Consider the following 20,065-nt stretch of genomic DNA (forward strand, 5'->3'; position numbering starts at 1 on the left):
AAAATGGAGCCGTATTATTTTTTTTCACTATCTGTGATACTATCAATGTTACTTCCCCCCCCCCCTGCACCCAAGTGTTAGAAAGTAAAAAAAAAGATAGCAAAAGACAAGAAGAAAAGTTTATTGGAGGAGGGGGAACCAGGGTATAGAAAATAGGATTGACGAAAAGACAATAGGTAGGAAGTTGTTCACCAAGGAAGACAAAAGGAAGCTGACATAGGATTGTTGGCAATGATGGTAACAAAAAAACTGAACAATAGATGTAAATATATTTAGAGTTGGTTTGCTGGCACTTTGGGGAGTGGCTATGAGTTTACGACAGTAGGAATAATTTATGGACAGTGTTGAGGTTACCATAGTAGGAACAATTAACAGATGGTTTGAGTTTATGACATTTGGGGACAGTTTTGAATTGAAAGCAGATCATGGACCAGGTTGGAAGAGCTTTGAGAAACTGAGATGAGTTGATATCAACTAATGAACTCGGCCTTAATAGAAAAATTATAATATGGACATTAGCTCTTAAGAATATTGTTTCCCATGATGGTGTCACACACACACACACACACACACACACACACACCCAGAATGCAACTAATGTGTGTCAGAGTCTGTTTTCTTTTTGAGTTTTTTTTTAATTTTTATACTTGTGAACCCATGCATGTCCCTCAACAGCAGCCAATGTGAGAGACGACCACACAGCCAATTCACAGTCACAAGCAATATGAACTGGAACAAATACATTGGGGACATTGCAAAAGCTGCTGCAAAGAAGGTGGGTTCCCTTTATCGAGCTAGAAGACACATCAAAGGCTGTAAATGACAAAGTTCTCTCTGATTCTCTCTCCTCTGATCTCGAGCGCGTGGTTCAGTGGGGGAAGATGTGGCTGGTTACCTTTAATGCATCCAAAACCAAACTCTTGAGAGTATCCTGTACCTCTACAAGGTCACCATTTGCCCATGTATGGAGTATTGTTGCTACATCTGGGCTGATGCATCTATCACTAGTCTCTCCCTCTTGGATAGGGTCCAAAAAAGAGTTTCCAATCTAATTGGTCCCACTTTGTCAACTAACCTCCAACCCCTGTCCCATCACCACAATGTTACATCTTTGTGCCTGTTTTACAAATATTTATATAATATTTATAAAAAATTTTTTTTTTTTACACAGTGATCACCACTTATCAAGGCCCGGAAGCCACTCAGGGTTAATTAAGGGTTATTGCAAGTACATTACATTAGTGTGGAGATTTGATGAAGTGTTTACTTAAGGGAGCGGTTCATTAGGAATTTGTTAACGTTGGACTTGAAGACATCCAAGTTGTAGTCCGGTGGGAAGCAGGCAGACGGAACAGAGTTCCACAGGCGTGCAGTTCTAAGAAAGAAGCTTTGTTCATGGAATCCACGTTTTGATTTAGGCACAGATATAGAGTGGGGGAAATTTTTCACAGTGGATTCAGCTAGACGGGTGTTTTTCGTGAAAGATTGGCGAGGGGGGGACCAGAGATTGGAGTTCAGATGAGCACCTGCCATGGAAATAACGATAAAACAAAGATAGGCTCGCAACGTCTCTTCTGTGGGAGAGAGGTTGCAGGGTAGAGAAAAGGGCATCCCCCACTAAGCCATGAAGTCTATTTTGTACTCTGTCAAGGCAGAATAGGCTGTTTTTAGCAGCTTCTGCCCAGGTATGGCAACAGTATTCCATCCTTGGACGTACTTGGCTTTTATACAGATAGAGAATTGCATCAGTAGTGAGATATCTTCTGGAGCGGTAGAAGGATCCCACTATCTTTCCAGCGACCTTGGCAACAGACTTGATGTACGTGTTCCATTTCAGATCAGGAGTAAAGGTCAAACCCAAAAGCTTGTCAAAACACGGGGCCTCACCCAGACGAGAGCCATCCATCACAATTGATGCCAGATGGGGATCAGAGTGTTGATGATGTAAGGATAGGAGTTTGGTTTTGGATGCATTAAAGGTAACCAGCCACATCTTCCCCCACTGAACCACGCGCTCGAGATCAGAGGAGAGAGAATCAGAGAGAACTTTGTCATTTACAGCCTTTGATGTGTTGCCGTAGATGGTTGTGTCATCAGCATAGATGTCAACGAATGATTTAAGTATGTGTTTAGGGAGGTCATTGATGTAGATCAGGAAGAGAGTTGGGCCCAGGATTGACCCCTGAGGAACTCCAGTATTTATATTGCAGGCCTCCGATTTTTGTCCATCTACCCACTACTCTTATGAGCCTATCAGAGAGAAATGATTTAATGATTGAGAAAACATTTCCATAGCTGGAAATCTTGTGAAGTATACCCTTATGCCATACCTTGTCGAAGGCCTTTGATATGTCAAGAGCAATTGCCCTAGAAAGGAAGCCTTTGTCAAGAGATTCACTAATCCTGTGGGATATAACCGTCAGCACATCTGCGGTAGACCTTGCAGAGCGGAAACTATATTGTGTGTTATTAATAAGTTTGTTCCTGCTGAGGTGGTTGACTATTTCTATATTTAATATGGATTCCAGCAACTTACTCATAACACACAGGAGACTTATTGGTCTGTACTGAGAGGGAGATGACTTATCATCTGAATTCTTAAATACAGGGCAAACTGATGAGGTCTTCCAGAGTACTATGTGGTTTTGCTACATATCTAATTTCGATCTTAAAATGTTTTCTACTCTTGCTGGTCTTAATTTTATCTGGCAAAATTATATTACACTATTAGCAAAAAGATTCAATTGGTTAATAGATCTAGTTTTTTTTATCTGTTCTGACAATAACTTTCCAGATTGTGAAATATTAAATATGCCATTATTTTAACTAGCTATATCAACCTGTGTAGACTTTTTATTATCTTTATTTGCACATTTTAAATTCATATATAAAAAGAAAAAAGTTTTGTAGCAATGTAGACAACTTCTATTATATTCCTCAATTTAAAGTATAAGTCATCCCTCTTATGCGGTTTGAGTTATTCTTAGGAATGATGATATTACGTAACTGATGTAATGAATATGAGTACATCCGGGTTCCTTCTTACAAGAATATGATTTGCTGCTTAAGTCATGAATACCAATTGGTGGAGCTGCCTAGAAGAGGCATTGAAAGGTACACCAAAAGCCTCATGCTAAAGAATACCAACTCCAACTCTAAACAGTTTGGTAAAGCAACTTAATAGATTATTACTTAAATACTGTAATCAAAACCACTCAGCTACTTCAAACCATTTCACAGAACTTATCAGTAACCTGTTTCAATGATAAAAGTAAACATTTGTTAGATGTTACTTATTTCATGGCAGTTTCTATCTGAAAGTGCAGGAAAGAAAGATATCTTCATTACCAGAAATATTGAGATCAGAATAATTTATAGAGAAGTAAATTAGATTTTTAACAACATGAACCAAGATAAGGAAATGGCTATTCAGACTAAAATATTGATATTTTGGAATGGAAGCTATTTAGATGTGACATAAAATTCATTCCGATTGATTTTATATATCAAATTCTTGTCAATGTTTAATGTCATTTTAAAATATTGTTAATAACACATAATTAAACATAAAAGTTATAGACATTTTTCACTTATATAGAAAAAGAAATAAAAGCTTAGTTGTAAGGCAGATAACTTCTATTATATTCTTAGTTTAAAGTTGAAGTTATCCCCCTTACATTATATGAGTTATGCTTAGAAATGAAGATATTATGTAATCTATTTCAACATTGAAAGTAAACATTTTGTGATGTTGTTTATTTCACGGCAGTTTTTATGCGAATAAAAATATGAATTTTCAAAATTATTTAAAAATAAATGTAGCATTTTTTGGGGGTTTTTTTTGCTGCTCATATAAAAAATGGCATCCATCTGTAATTGACATTTGTTACAGAAAAGATGTTTTCTCTGTAAGAAATATTATGAGCAAAAGTAATTATATTTACAAAGAAGCATATTACAAATGTTTTTCTTTTTAATGTAAATGTTAAAGATAAGAAATGGCTATTTAGAATAAAATATTAGTATTTTGGAATGGAAGCTATTTAGATGTGAGGTAAAGTTCGACCACTTAATTTTATATATTAAGTTGTTGCAACTGTTAAATGCAATTGTAAAATGTTGTTGACAACACGTAAATGTAACTGAGTTAGATATTTAAAACACTTTTGTTGATATTTATTAATTTTTTTTTTTTTTAATTGAATCAATTATTTTTTTTTCTCCCTCCAAAAAAATTTCATCAGGAAACCTTTTTAAAACCCGCTGCACACAATGTGGTGAAGTAGCAGTTAACAAGGACAGTCCTATTTGTGAAGCATTGGAAGGCAAAGGGTAAGCATAAATTATATCTACAATTATTGAAAACTTATTTCTTACTTTGTCGACTTTTCTATATGGCTTCATGGTTAGGTTCAGAACTCCTGATTCAAAGGAATTGTCATCCCATATTAATGATTGCGTAAACATGAAACACTAGTGTCTGCAAATATTAAACAATTATTATTATTTAATTATAATTATGAAGCCCCTTTAAGAATACTTAAGGATGGGCACTGTCTGGGAAGTATAAACTAAGAGGCTGTCAGTTAGTGTTTATGCAACATTCAGAACTTCCTCTGTTCAAACACTCTGGATTGTCTAATGTCTGTGCCTGAATTGAGCATTTATTAGTTATCAATTAGCAAATGGACTCAAAAGTGGCTTTGTGGCTGGGTTCGAATCTCTTGACCAGCAGGAATTATCACCCTACACTGATGATTGCATAAGCATGAAACACTACTGTCTGTAGGTATAAAAGAATAATTATTATTTTATTATAATCATATATATATATATATATATATATATATATATATATACTAGCTGTACCCTGCCATGCGTTGCTGTGGCTCAATTTGGTGTAATGGAAAATTCTAATAAAAAGAGAAAATGCATGTTTCCTATATTCTTAGTACAGTAATCCACTCCAAAAAATAAAATAAAAAAGGCGAAAATGAAAAAAAATGGTACTCTTGCAGAATTGGATCCTGATCCTCGGGATTACCGTCAATCATGGCTTGGGCTCGACCAACAATCAGTGGATAAAGCTGAACGTAGCAAAAATATTGAAACGCTAAATGTTTTTTTTTTTTGTTTTCTGTATACAAAAATGTGAGTTAGTAATTGATATTTGAGTGATGGGGGGGGGGGGTTACTATACACAGATTCGAAAAAGTTGTCCAAAAACAAATAAATGAAAGCAAAGGTAAGGTAAGTTATGTTTCTACCTAACTGGATAATTGTTTAGTGTTTTTATGTAACGTAAAATGTTTAATTGGCTCGAAAAACAGAAATGGTTGCAGACTCTGTTGAATACGCTAAGTTTGGGAAAGTAAGTTGAAAACTAAAAACTATAAAATACAGTGTCAAAACCCCACCGAATATATGTTACCATGACATAGACTGACAAAATCGGTGGGTTTGTGACATAGTTTGTGATATAGTTTTTTAGTTTTAACTCACTTTCTCAAACTTAACGTAATCAACAGTGTCCGCCACCATTTGTATCTTTCAAATACACGATAAACATTGTTTTTCGAGCCGACTAAATGTTACATTAAATGAAAAGGGTTTGTATTACTAAACACAGATACAAAGAAGTTGTCAAAAAATAAATATATAACAAATAAATTTTATCAAAGGCAAGAAAAGTAAATGTTCTACCTAACTGGATAACATTGTAGTGTTTTTATGTAATGTATAATGTTTAATCGGTTCAAAAACATGCAATGTTTATCGGTATATTTGAAAAATACAAATGACGGCAGACTGTATCGAACACGTTAAGTTTGGGAAATTTTTGGAAAATGAGTTTAAACTAAAAAACTACACAAAATACTGTTAGGAACTCACTCAATATATATTACTGTGACGTAGGCTGACATATAATCAGTGGTTTTAAACTTTTGCTCGATACAGATGACGACTTTTAAGAGTCCCTTTTAGTGATTACCTGGTTTGAGGATATTTGTACAACTAGACGGCAAATCTGCCCCCAAAATCCGGTATTATTTTACTTTAAGGCCCGTCTCATGTTCGTATATAACGAAATATTTTATTGTAGATTTCAGTGTACTAAAAACTAATCTGCAAATCGTTTCCGTCGCAAAAAGAAAGTTTTCATGATATGAAGAAATTACTTTTTCGAAAAGTGGGTGATCACTTTTCAATGTAAATTTAACTTAGAATGAGCACCCACTTTCTGACCACCTGAGAGAGGGGCATTTTTCTGTGTGTTTCTTCGCTAAAAAGTTTTTTGTTTGATTTCTTTTGCATGGTAATAACCCCTAGATTCTGGGACTATTTCCCATTTCATAGCCGTAGCCTTCATTTATGCTACGCGCGAGCATAAACGAAAGCTGTTTAGCCAATAAACATGGGAAAAAATCCCCCCCCTCTCTCAGGTGGCTAGAAAGTGGATGCTTATTTTAAGTTAAATTTACATGGAAAAGTGATCGCCTACTTTTCGAAAAAGTAATTTCTTCATATCATAAAAACTATTTTTTTGCGACGGAAATAGTTTGCAGATTCGTTTTTAGCACACCGAAATCTTTAAAAATATTTTTTTGTTATATACGAACGTGAGATGCACTGCCCTTCATGGAAAATTTTATCAAAAATCCGGGAGAAAATAGTTTTCAATAAAGACAGCAAATGAATTCGATAGAAAAGAAATGGATGCTATTTTAAAAAAATTTTCTGTGTGTTTCTTGGCTAAAAAGTTTTTGTTTGATTTCTTTTGCATTTTGCAATTTAAACAGGTAATTTTAAAGGATTTTCCAAGGGTAGAAAGAAAGTCCCCCCTCCCCCAATAATCGTGGCCACAAAGTGGGTGATCATTTTACGTTAAATTATTATGGAAAAGTGATCCTCCACTTTTTTAAACTAACATTTCCTCATATCTTGGAAACTACTTGTTTGCCTTAATTATAAAGGTTATTTTCGTTTTCAGCGACCGCGAAAACCTTTAAAAGTGGTAATTTTAAAGGAATTTTCGAGGGTGGAATAATTCTTCATATTTACCTTTTTTTTTTTTTCCCCCCCACTAACATAAGAAATTAAGAATTAGACAAATTTATTTTAGGTAAGCTTTTAAAAATAAAAAATTAAGATAAACAAAGTGCACTTACCGATCCGTACTATTTTTTAAATCGTATTTCCAAGTTTAATTAAAGTTTTATGATATGTTTTTTTTATTCAATTGTAAGGTTAAAGTACAAAATATATATATATATATATATATATATATATATATATAATTTAAAAAATAGGGAACTTTTTTCTTTTTTTTTTTACCCATCTATTAATTAGATAGTTAAATGTTGTAATTCGAAAGTCGTCAACCTGTGGTGCACGTAAAAGGCTCATTTCTACCGGAAATGAAATATGGCGGACAAGTCTCACAGTTACGAAAAATATTTTTATTTTATTTAATATATTTTTATAATTTGCGATCTTAACGATCTTAATTTATTTTAATAACATGCAAACATTCCTTGACTTTACACATAAATTTTCTGAAAATTTCAATTAAATTGGTAATGTAGAAATATGGTTTTATGGACTTTGAACGAACCAAGAATTACATTTTTATATATATAGATATTGTATTTCTACTGTGTTTAATAGAAGGACAACACTGATATATGAAAAAATAGCATATTTTTATTGTCAGTGATGGTGATGAATGGTTGGTTGTTATTAGGGAATGTATGCACGGGAATTCGACAAGTTGATTTCTTTTTGGACCCAAATTATTAACTAACAGCGATCTCCTTTTTGGTTGTTATTATATAACTATTTGTGGTCACCTGAAACAATTTCTTGAGATGGCATTGTTACTGTAACCACACACATTTTATTTCGCCAAAGTCATTTCACTGTATTCACTTTTGTTTCAACTTAATTACAGCTGAGTAAATTTTTGTCAAAGATGACATTTCAAATATCATACTTTTAACATACCTTTTTTTATCTTTTTTTTTTTTTTGACAATTGATCAAGTTTGTTGTTTCTTCCCATGCAGATGCCTATGTCAGGTTCATAATCTTTATTCAAATGACCTTTTAGTAATTATTTTATGTTGTTTCTTGCATTTGTCATCCAGTATATGTCTTTATTAAAATAATTTCTCTGTACACATGATACATATAAGCTCAGAGTGAGAGTAGGTAGCAGTAATGAGAATGGATACTAGATTGTTGAATCAGCATGCAGAGTTCAAGTCTTGCCAGGTCAAGCAAACCACTTTCACTAAGAATATCAGTAAGCTTTGCATGGTCTCTCCTGTGGGCAATTGATTTTTAAACAAAAAGAATCAGTGAAATCAATGCCAAGTAAATTAATAAACTATTATACATTGTTTCCGAACTTTTGAGGATTGATTATTCATATTATTTGGATTCTTCACGAGAGCACATTCCATTGAAATATTTGCAAAATAGGTACAGGAATAAAATGCGGTTTCAATGTATTTGTTCTAATCCAATTCAAGCTATGGATGGTCATAAATCTCACAGCAAACTTGCTCAAAAGACTCTTTTCAAAGAAAGAAGGATCCTAAGCTATAAACTGATCTCTAAAAATGCCACAAATCCCACAAATTTCTCACATCTGCCAGCACACTATATATCTATAAAGCCACCATTTGCCCATGCATGGATTATTATCTCTACTGTTATACAAAAAGAACTTTGTGTGTGTGTCTGTGTGCATGTTTGAGTTTGTTCCTTATGAACTCAAAAATGGCTGGATCGATTTTGATGAAATTTCACACAAAGGTACTTTTTGTGCCTGACAGTATTCTTTTGTATTGGAATGTTTTCGATAAATATTGATAATCAACAGTCAAAATAATCCGATGAAAGAAGGGACAGGTGATTTTAACCAAAGTTAACACCTTATAAAGCCAACATCACAAGTGCATTTGAGAAGTTTTATTACCACACAAGCCAAAAGACCCGACATATGAAATCAACAGTAGGTTATTTGATATGACAGGTGTTGTGTAGCAGGGGTTTCGTATTTAAAGATTAGGGTTCATATTGGGCACATATATAACAATGATGAGGGAGATATTTATACAGTTCTTATATTTCTTGGGAACTTCATATTAACAATATTAGAATGATAATGACATTTATATATACTGCATCATGACGACGATTGTGACAATTCGTGAGGGGAAGACATTTATATATCAGACAGGGGATTGTTCTTCTTAACATATACCGAGGAGAGGATGATATGATGCACAGTTCTTAACACAGAGGAGGGGAGATACATAATCTTCGAAGGCTTACACAATGTTCATTACAAGATGATTAACACAATCACCTTTCGTTCGATATGAAGGATGACACAAAACAACAGTTACAACATAATGATGACTTCTTTATTCGGTCGATGATGTCAGGAATTCAAATTTGGATCTACATAGTCTAAATGTTCTCCCTTCACTTCCAAGAGATCAACTGACCAACTGACTAGCTCTCTTGCTGACTGACTTTTTTCGACCGACTAAAATCCGAACCAATAATATGGAGAAATGTCCTTTGTCTATGACGTCAGAAGCGTGTTTTTCAAACGTGACCAATTTCATGTGGCTTTACATATGTTTGTCCAACACACTTTTGACAACAAAAGAATCCTCAATTCTGAACTAACCAATTTTTAAACAATATAATTTGCATTGTTCATTCTTTTACTGACATATTTAATATTCAGATTTCTAAAAGAATTAACAATAGACTTAATTTCTAACATTCCATTTCTAAACTTTGCCTACAGGATTCGATTCTAATCTCATTTTTCTTATCTAATATTCTTCTTATTTACATGGAACACAGGGGCGCGTTTGAAATGAATGTTTCTGTTTAGAGCACAATTGAAGTATGATACTTGACTTTTTCATTTTGAACTTTAATCTAAGCCATTATACAGTGTGACCCCCAAAAAACGGGCCCCAACTCTAATTAAGCCCCGTTTTTTTAGTGTTTTGTCCGAATGAAATGAAACTTTGGTCATAACTAGTTTATTATATTCAAAACATCACATCAAAACACAAGGGTCTTTAGCCTTTTTTCTCCGTTCTACAGCATATGTTCTAGATGGCCTCCATTTAGCTTCTTTTTTTTGGGGGGGGGGTCACCCTGTATATATAAAAATCTATACTCCTATAATTGATATTGTTAACATTTATATCAAAAACCCTTTTTTTTTTTTATTTAAAAAGAAAATACAACTTTGTTATATATGGCTCGTGGAATTGTATTCATCCGCAACAGATCTAGCTAATTTGCATATTCTTTTAACCATTCATTTTAATTAATTCCGTATTACTTTTTCAGTTTTCTTATGGGATGATCATCTTTAGTTAACTATTACGTGTAATTATATTCATGCAGATATTCTACATGATTCATATTTGCGTAATATTTGCATGAAAAGGTTATAGTCAATACAAACCTCTTTCTATGTATATTTATGTATGCGTATATATATTTGTTAAAAAATATTTGCCTACCAAACTCCTAGAGTTTTTGGTCTACAGACATGAAACTTAATATATAATGTATTCGAACCTATGCGAAACTTTATATTGGGGAAAATCAGTGCAAACGTGCGGAAATTAGAAAAATGAAATTTTCCAAGTGCAGGTCGAATGACAGCATTACAAAATGCATGCGTAACGTAATATCTATTGGTTCATATTTTAATTTTTAGTTTTGAAGCAAGCATGTCTTCATAGCTCAGGCATTAACGTCAAAGGAAAAAGTAAATCGTAAGCTAAATGTTTTGGTTTCGATTCTTGGTGGTGGCGTATGAGTCATTTTTAAAAAGTAATTTTTAAATGATTACTATATATTGGGTCCAACATAATAATAAATCTGAAATCTGCATTAATCAAAATATCATATTTAAGCATATTTTATGATCAGGTGGCCTGCTAGTAATTTTATAAAATCAACAGTAGGTTCTTTACAGTGCAATGTAGACTACAATGTATTGTGAACTAAGTCACTGCGGAGAGGCATGTGAAGCTTCTTCTCAGTGCACTGCAGTGAGTCCTTAACTAGAGCAGGCAATCAATCGATTTGATTAAAAAATTGGACACAGATTTCAATGACAATGAAAATATGGGAGTGTGAAACATTCGTTGATCATCATATATATCCACCAGTCGTATAAATAGGAAAAATGAATTGAATTGAGAAAGGAATGAACAACGTGTTAAATTGAAGTAAACGAACTAGAATTTATGTGGTGAAGAAACAAATGAAAGAAAAGGGTACAGCACGTGTTTAGTTTGGCGTGCGTCTCTCGCTGTTAACTGGTGAGAGGGAAAGTCTATTGTTGTAGAGAGAGAGAGAAAGTCAATCTAGTTCATGGAGATAGAAAACGTGTAAGGTGTACGTACTGTCTGTTGACTCTTGTAGCAGGTGAAGTGAGGCACACGCACCCCGAAAGGGGATGGTTGGTCCATCGACCTCTCAGGTCGGAAGCCGAATTGAAAAGGGGGAAGCAGCTTATGTCTCTCGCTTTTATAGTTGCTTCCGGTGGTCTTTTGTGCATGTGTGGATTTCCTTTAAAGGGGCGTTGCTCATGTGTGCATACGTGTGCGCGTATGTGTGCGTACATGTGTGTACGTTAGCGTGTGTGTGTGTATGCACATGAATGTGAGTGTATGTACATGAACATCAATATATCTACGTGTGTGTACGTGCACGCGTAGGTTTGTGTGCATGTATGTGTATGACAAGAAAAATGGCTTGAGATGTGAACGCGTGTTTTTGTGCGAGACTAGAAAGGGCTCGTACATCATTCAATCCTGGACAACATCAGATCTCCCTGCTAGCTATTCATAATTTGTGAGTGTGTTCATTTGACTTTCAAATTTTGGTGTTTAAGATATTATTTGGGGCATTCTTTTAAAGAGACAGAACTTCAAATCGTTTGCTAGCAAGATAATTAGCATAATCTACACTGGTTATTTGGTATTTGTTCTTTGTCAGATATTATTTGGTTATTATTGAAACTGATAAGTTATAAAAAATATTACTGTCACTATAAATATGAGGGTCGTTCAAAAAGTAAAGCCTCCAATTTTTTATAAATTCACGAAGCTGAAGAGTTACAAAGATGGAATTGGTACCATTGAAACAAGCAATCTTTTGTGCTGCATAATTTCTTTTTCTACACAATCATCACCATTCTCGATGCACTTTTGCTAGAAATTCAATGACAAATCTCAGCGTTTGATGCTTGTTCATGATAGGTGTTCCTCTCTTAGAGTCTCACACCATCAATATCTGCAATAGAGAGATGAAACTTTCAGGTCATGAATGCATAAGTTCAGTCCTCATAACAATGCAATATACAATCCCCTTTGATCCATTTAGGCTGAATCAAAAATAGGAGGCATTACTTTTAAGATACTCTTTGTATACTATTTTATTTATTAAAAAAAATCATGCATGCAAAGAAGGTAGGCTCTTTCTATCGGGCTAGAAAATTTTTTGCATCTACCAGTATCTTATATCTCTATAAGACCACCATTCACCCATGCATGGCATATTGCTGCCATATTTGACCAGTTGTACTAATCATTTGTCTCTCTCTTGAATTGTTAATAACATTCACAATTCTTTCTGCAATTCAACCATATTTGGTACAATTTATTTCAATAATTACTTAGTCCAACCCAAAGTCAGACCCAAATAGCATTTAGGCTGATAAATCAACCTTTACCTCTGTCTAGCCAATTTTCATTTATTATTATCTCCAATAATTATTATTATTATTGACAGTATAATTGTCTATGAAATAAATGAAATGTCTTTCAAAGAATAGCTTATCTACAATTTATTTCAATAATTACTTAGTCAAGCCGAGAAAACTGATAACAATATATTTTTAAGTAATCATCTAAAAATATCAGGAATGGGGATAACTGATTTTTAATTGAAGAATATAATGGGAGTTGCTTGCTTTAAGTTTAAAAATGTGCAAACAAATAAGAATTAAAATGACTTCCAATGTATCCTTTTGTATTCTGGGCAACGCTTGGTTATAGAATATTGTATTTGACTTATATGGACATGTGCCAAATTGTATTTTATATTAAATTAGAAATTTTTATTTTAAATGTAAGGTGCCTTCAATAAGTTTCCAGACTTTTTTTTCGTATGGACACTTTTATTGATAGAACACATGTAAAACTCTAGTCCTCTTCAAAGTAATCTCCTCCAGCTGCAATGCACTTGTATCGTTCCAACAAGTCCTCTTGTGTGAGCATGTCAATGACCCCCGTCACAACCTCTTTCATCTCCTCAGTTGTCTCATCATGGCAGCCTCTAAGGTTTTCCTTGAGCTTAGGGATTAACGAAAGGTCACAAAGATATGGACTATAGGAAGGGTGAGGAACTGTCTTGATGTCCATAATAACGTCTTTCTTTCTGAGCTTCTTTGAGCACCCTTGGGACAAACTGCTCAAATCTTCCGCATCTTCAGTTCCTCACAAATTATTGTGTGTATCGTTCTCACGTTGACATCAAACTGTGCACTTATTGTCTCTATAGATACACGTCAGTCCTTATCCATGAAATTCTTTATTTGGCCAATCAACACTAGTGTTTTGACTTCCTTACTCCTTCCACATCTCTCATCATCCCTCACAGACTCCCTGCCTTCCTTAAATCTCTTATGCCATTAAAAAACTGATGCTTGATTCATGCAAGATGGTCCAAAAGCAGTCTCTGTGACATTTTTTGCAAGTTTAAAACCGAATTTTATTGCATATCGTTCTTCTAAAGCGTCCTCTTGTCTAGATTGCATTTTTGAAATTCACTAGCTGTGACAATCAGGCATTAGTAGGGTGTATTCCAATTCCTGCTGTAGCTGTTCATTTGAACTTGAAATCATAAAAGGCGTACAGTAATAACATACTGAATTTTCAAGAGTCTACGACAATTTTAAATGCCTGTACAAAAATGTCTGGAAACTTATTGAAGGCACCACATGTATGTCAAATCTAGATGAGTTTGAGAAGGAAAGATGATCCAATAGAAGATGTGCTAGATGTATATTTAACAAAAAATCGTCCACAATTACGTTGACATTTGAAATCAAGGGAGATAAGTCAATTTGTCATATTGAATTGATTGTACAACTCCTCCACATTAAAACACACAATAAAATAATTCAATAAATTCTATTCTTATTTGTAACTATTTTTCTACTGGATCATTTTTTTCATCATTTTTGGAATGACATGACATGACTAACTCTGGCATGAAATGCAATGGTTTAAAGCATAACTAAGCTACACAAGCACCAAAGTATGGGTGGGGTGGTTACTGCTGTTATAATGAACTGCCTTTTTTTGTTTGTTTTTTATTTAGGAGTAACCACTTATCAAGGCCTGAAGGCCACTCGAGGATAAGGGAATGAATGTAAGGTGGTAGTGTAGTAATCTTTACTGGTGTAAATTGGGTAGAATTTGATTATTTAAGGGGGTTGTCCAAACAAGAACCTGTTTATATTGGATTTGAAGGCTACCATGTATTCAACTGGGAAGCAGGCCAGCAGAACAGTGTTCCGCAAGCAGATGATTCAGAGAAAGAAACTTTGTTCATGGAATCTGCATTTTAGATTTAGGCACAGTTAGAGAATGGAAAAACTTGTATATAGTGGTTGTAGCTATTGTAGCTTTTGTTATCAACTGTTGTCATCTCATCTAAGTATGAATTAAAATGTTTTTCCCTCTCTCTTTCATCTGATTTGGTTAAGTGTAATTTTTTTATATGAATCAGTATAGCGCAACATTTTTTTTTAACTGTTTTTATTCTGTTGCTGGTATGGGTTTATCAATTCTTTTTAGAATCAGGTACTCACAAGAGAGGGGTCATGTGAAGTTGCCACCATCCATTAATTAAAAGTGGTTTAATGAAATTGACTGGATTCAAACTTGGCATACCTGTGTCATTATCCACTGTCGCCTCCCGCGACAGTTGTAACCTCAAATATAGATCTAATTTTTTTCTCTCTCTCTCTTTCAGTTGCCCGGAACCAAATTCTCTTGATGCTGCGATTCCTGTAAAAGACTTACCCAGGTAACGTTACCTTTTCTAGTTTAGTTTTAGCAATGAGAATCCTCTTTGGATCTGACGGTTTTCAACATTGTTTAGATTATTTTCTGAATGTGTTTAGATTCACAAAGAAATTTGTAACATTTGGATTCTTCGGGTTCTTGAGTGTTATTGTCTCAACATATATTTTGTCGAACTCCAGAATCTGCACAAAATTTTGACTGGAACCTTTTATTCAATCAACGGAGAGGGGGGGGTAGTATACTCTCGTTCCACCGGGTAGAAGTCCTAAGTAATGTGCAATTGTATTTTGAGCATCGCCCACACTGAGGATTGAACCTGCAACTTCCAAAAGAATGTCACTGACAACTGAATTTACAAAATACTTTATCTCTTACATCATGGATCCTTGCGAAAAATTCCAGTATGTATTTTGGGAACCTTAAACTTTTTCTTGTTTTTAGATGTAAGTTCCTGATGAACTAGCTTCCTTTTGTTATCTGGGAGATATGCTTGAGAGGCTGTAAACTGGTTATCAAAATAAGAGTAAAAACTGCCTGAAAGAAGTTCCATGAACTGCAGTCAGTACTCTCCTCACATGAACTGCAGTCATTACTCTCTTTACATGTTACTGCCTATGTTGATAGTGCAATGCTGCATACAAGTCAGATCTACAATTTCAAAACTAAATTTCAAAATTGATATAAAAGGAAAAAAAGGATTACTGACTGTTTGAGATGAGGATTGATAATTCATATTATTTGGGTTCTTTGGATTACTATTCTCATCTTGAGTGTTATTTTCATAATGTTTCACAACCTTCTTCAGATGTATCTTATCAAACTTGGGAATCTGCATGGAATTTCAAAAGTAACCATTGGGGTAGCATGCTCTCATTCCACAAGTCATAACTGGGTAGAAGTCCTTAGTAAATTATAATTGTATTCTCTGTATGGCCTGCACTGAGGATTGAACCTTCAGAAGAATGTCATTTATAACTGAATTTACCAAGCACTTTATCTATTACGTCATGGGTCTTTGCAGAAAATTATGGTTTAAATTTTGTGAGCTTGAAACCTTTTCTTGTTTTTAGCTGCATGTTCCTGATGAGGTGATGATGTGCTAACAAAGTGTAAAATGTTTTTGACTTCTGATGGGGGTATGAGGCGAATGGATTCGCCAATCATTTTTATAACCAACGGCTGTGCTAAACAACCAATGAAAACGTCCCAAAATTATTATAAAAATTGTTGAATTTTGGATTCAATCAGTTCGCCGTTTACTACGTCACGGACTGCATTTAATTCTTGGCCACCATCTTGGTTACTGATCTGAACTACGCTGCCATCTTTGTTCAACACAATATCTCAGAACTTAAGAGGTTAACTACGCCACGGACCGCATTTGATTCTTGATCGCCATCTTGGTTACTGATCTGAACTACGTCGCCATCTTTGTTCAACACAATGTCTCAAAACTTAACACAAAGTATTTGGTAAAGTTGCACTACTACTACTTAGGACTTCTATCCTGCTATGGCTGACGGAAATCTATTGAAATTCTATGCAATTCCCGTGTTGGACAAAAAGAGTCTGGAATTCGATAAGATGCACCTGAAGAAGGTTGGAGGTGACTAAAATGTTTGTGAAAAGAACACTCAAGATGAGAACAGTAGTCTGAAAAATCCAAATCCTATGAATTACCCAAGTAACTTTACCTTTTCTAGTTTATCCCCTGTGAATCCGATGGCTTTCGATTTTTGTTTGGATCATTTTCTGAATTTTTCTAGATCCATAAAGAAATGTTTGTGTTTGTAAATGATCCCATGTAACTTTTTCTTAATCAGTTTCTTCACATTCATTTGACAACATAAATAACATTTAACACAGCTTAAAATTGCCTTTGTGGCACCCTGAGACTAAATGCAATTTTCGGTGCATATATAAATTGTTGATCTTTTAAACTAATGCATTTCAGATGAAAACATTATTACATACTTACGTCTCATGTCAAAATTAGTATAAATTCTCAAAATTATGAAAATAATCCAGTAGATGATGTGCTAGAAGTATTTCAAATAAAAAAAGTCAGTCCAAAATGTTCCACAATGTTTGAAAATGGTGGTACATATTTAAAATCAAGGGCAATAGGTCAAAATTTGTTGCAATTTGCAGTAACTTGTTAAAATTATCGGTACTTATACAGTTTAATCAAGACATTAAAAATGAAAATATCGAAAAAAAAGGTTATATTGTACGTATCCGTTTTGGACTGAAGATCTCAAAAAAAATTTCATTTAATTTGATCGAGTAATTTTTTTTTTGATAGCAGAAAAACACATTTGTATGAGAGTGCATTGAAGTCAGCCATTATGGAAATTTTTAACACACCACAGGGAGAGAACTCCATGTAAAGCGCCGACACTCCCTCCCCATCTTTAATACTAGCTTTTCTTCCTAAAAATCGAACCTTTTGCTCGGTATCATAACAAATTGTTTTTCGCTGTAAAAAAAATACTTGAAATTAAGTGAAGTTTTTTTTTCAGAGAACTTCGTTCCATAACGGATACGTACAATATAATCTTTTTTCGATATTTTCATTTTTTAATATCTTGATTAAACTGTACAAGTACCAAATTATCGATTGCAGTTATCTCCCTTTGGATCTGACGAACTTGTCCAACATTAAAACATGCTATTTAAACTCTATCATTTTTATTTTTACTTGTAATTATTTTTCTACTGGATAAGTTTTTGTAATTTATACTAATTTTGACATGACATGTGAGTACATAATCTTTTCACCTGAAATGCGTTGGGTTTTTTTTTGGGGGGGGGGTAAAAATTCTTAATCTACACAAGCACCATTTCTTTTCATCTCTTATATTGTTAAAAAAAAATTTCTAAAAAGATTCAGTTTTAAAACATTTTATATCAATGAATTACCAATGAAAATGCATTTTAGATGGAATGCGAAAGATTAATATCATTTTATAATATTATATATTAAGAAACATTACAAAAAATATCATTACCAAAAAATTAAAAAACAAAAAACTCTTCATCCTGTTTCAATGGTTTCAGATGCAAAAACGATTCCTGTAAAGGTCTTCTGCGTCCACATGTCGTTTGGTTTGGTGAGAATCTTGACCCTGTTGTTTTAATGAAGACTGAAGAACTTCTGGAAAACTGTGACCTTTGTCTTGTGGTGAGTTCATTTTTTTTTATTAATTTGGATGAAATGTATTGTTCGCTATTAACAAGAGATATTCTTAAACTGCCCAGTTCCATAAACAGAGATGATTACATGTTTCAGAATTTTCGAGATGAGGATTGATTATTCATATTTGGATTCTTCAAACTATTGTTCTCATCTTCAGTGTTATTTTCACAACATTTTGGTTGACGTAACCTCTGACCTTCTTCAAGTGTATCTTGTCGAACTCAGGGAAATTTTTTTATCAAACTCTGGAATCTGCATAGAATTTCAAACATCACCCTTAATTTAATCCATGGAGGTAGCATGTTCTTATTCTGTCAAACTGTCCTAAGTAATTTGCAGTTGTGTGTCGCCCACACTGAAGAGTGAACCTTCAACTCCCAGAAGAGCGTAACTTAGCTGAATTGGCTCCCGTCTTGGGGAGGCTCCATGTTTTGACAAGCTTCTGGGTTTGACCTTTACTCCTGATCTGAAATGGAACACGTACATCAAGTCTGTTGCCAAGGTCGCTGGAAAGATGGTGGGATCCTTCTACCGCTCCAGAAGATATCTCACTACTGATGCAATTCTCTATCTGTATAAAAGCCAAGTATGTCCAAGGATGGAGTACTGCTGCCACATCTGGGCAGGAGCTGCTAAAAACAGCCTATCCTGCCTTGACAGAGTATAAAATAGACTTTGTAGTTTAGTGGGGGATGCCCTTTTCTCTTCCCTGCAACCTCTCTCCCACAGAAGAGACGTTGCAAGCCTGTCTTTGTTTTATCGTTATTTCCATGGCAGGTGCTCGTCTGAGCCCAATCCCTCGTCCCCCCTCGGCAATCTTTCACGAGAAACACCGGTCTGGCTGAAACTACTGTCAATAATTTTCCCCACTCTTTATCTGTGCCTAAATCCAAACGATTCCATGAGCAAAGCTTCTTTTTTAGAACTGCACGCCAGTGGAACTCTCTGCCGCTTGCCTGTTTCCCACCTGACTACAACTTGGTTGTCTTCAAGTCCAACATAAACAAACTCCTGACAAACCGCCCCCTTAAATAAGACACTCTATCAAAACCCCCAATATTAATGATTACTACAATACTATCTCATTGATTACTGTACACGCAATAACCCTTATCCTTGAGTGGCCTTTGGGCCTTGATAAGTGGTGACCCCTATGTAAAAAAAAAAAGAAAAAAAAGAAGTATTTTATTCAGTACACCTCAGGTCCTTGCAAACGACACTCAACAATACAATTGCAAATTACTTAGGGCTTCTACCCAGTCATGGCTGACAGAATGAGAACATGCTACCCCATGAATTAAATAAAGGGTTCCGTTCTAAATTACGTGCAGATTCCTGAGTTCGATAGAACGATTCCCCCGAGTTTGACAAGATACACCTTAAGGAGATTGTGGGTTACATCGACCAAAACATTGTGAAAATAACACTCAAAGAATACACATTCAAAGAATACACATAATATAAGAGATGATTGCAGTCACCAAGAGCAGTGGTCAGCTTCCTTTTCTGTTTCATCCTTGTGTCCATTTAGGTTTGACGAGAGGGAAAAAGAAGTTGGTGTCCTTAATGCTGCTGGCTTAAACAGAATTGAGAGAGAGAAAATAATGAAATAGCAAGATCTTATGTACGACATGAAAACAAATTGAAAGATCTCCATTATTCCAGTAACCATAGGAGCAACCGAACTCATGAAAAAAGAATTTCAAAAACTAACT

General features: G+C 34.5%; 2 protein-coding genes across 6 annotated transcripts in view; one reads left to right on the forward strand and one right to left on the reverse strand.

Moving 5' to 3' along the window:
* LOC145277563 (NAD-dependent protein deacylase-like) overlaps window positions 1–20,065 on the forward strand; it is a 60,302-nt gene that overhangs the window by 28,711 nt on the left and 11,526 nt on the right. For both annotated transcript variants that reach the window (XM_080129046.1, XM_080129047.1), the window contains exons 5-7: window positions 4,245–4,332; window positions 15,099–15,152; window positions 18,212–18,335. In XM_080129046.1, the coding sequence (XP_079985172.1) occupies window positions 4,245–4,332; window positions 15,099–15,152; window positions 18,212–18,335 (266 nt within the window). The remainder of the gene's footprint in view (window positions 1–4,244; window positions 4,333–15,098; window positions 15,153–18,211; window positions 18,336–20,065) is intronic.
* LOC145277562 (protein IMPACT-like) overlaps window positions 18,040–20,065 on the reverse strand; it is a 70,275-nt gene continuing 68,249 nt past the window's right edge. For 3 of the 4 annotated variants that reach the window (XM_080129041.1, XM_080129038.1, XM_080129044.1), the window contains one exon: window positions 18,040–19,926. In XM_080129041.1, coding sequence (XP_079985167.1) covers window positions 19,828–19,926 — 99 coding nt within the window. In that variant the 3' untranslated portion in view covers window positions 18,040–19,827. The remainder of the gene's footprint in view (window positions 19,927–20,065) is intronic. The other variant, XM_080129042.1, reaches the window with a different exon arrangement.

The sequence above is a fragment of the Euprymna scolopes genome, chromosome 6, assembly GCF_053919585.1.
Source record: "Euprymna scolopes isolate OS-2025 chromosome 6, ASM5391958v1, whole genome shotgun sequence".
Classification (NCBI taxonomy): domain Eukaryota; kingdom Metazoa; phylum Mollusca; class Cephalopoda; order Sepiida; family Sepiolidae; genus Euprymna; species Euprymna scolopes.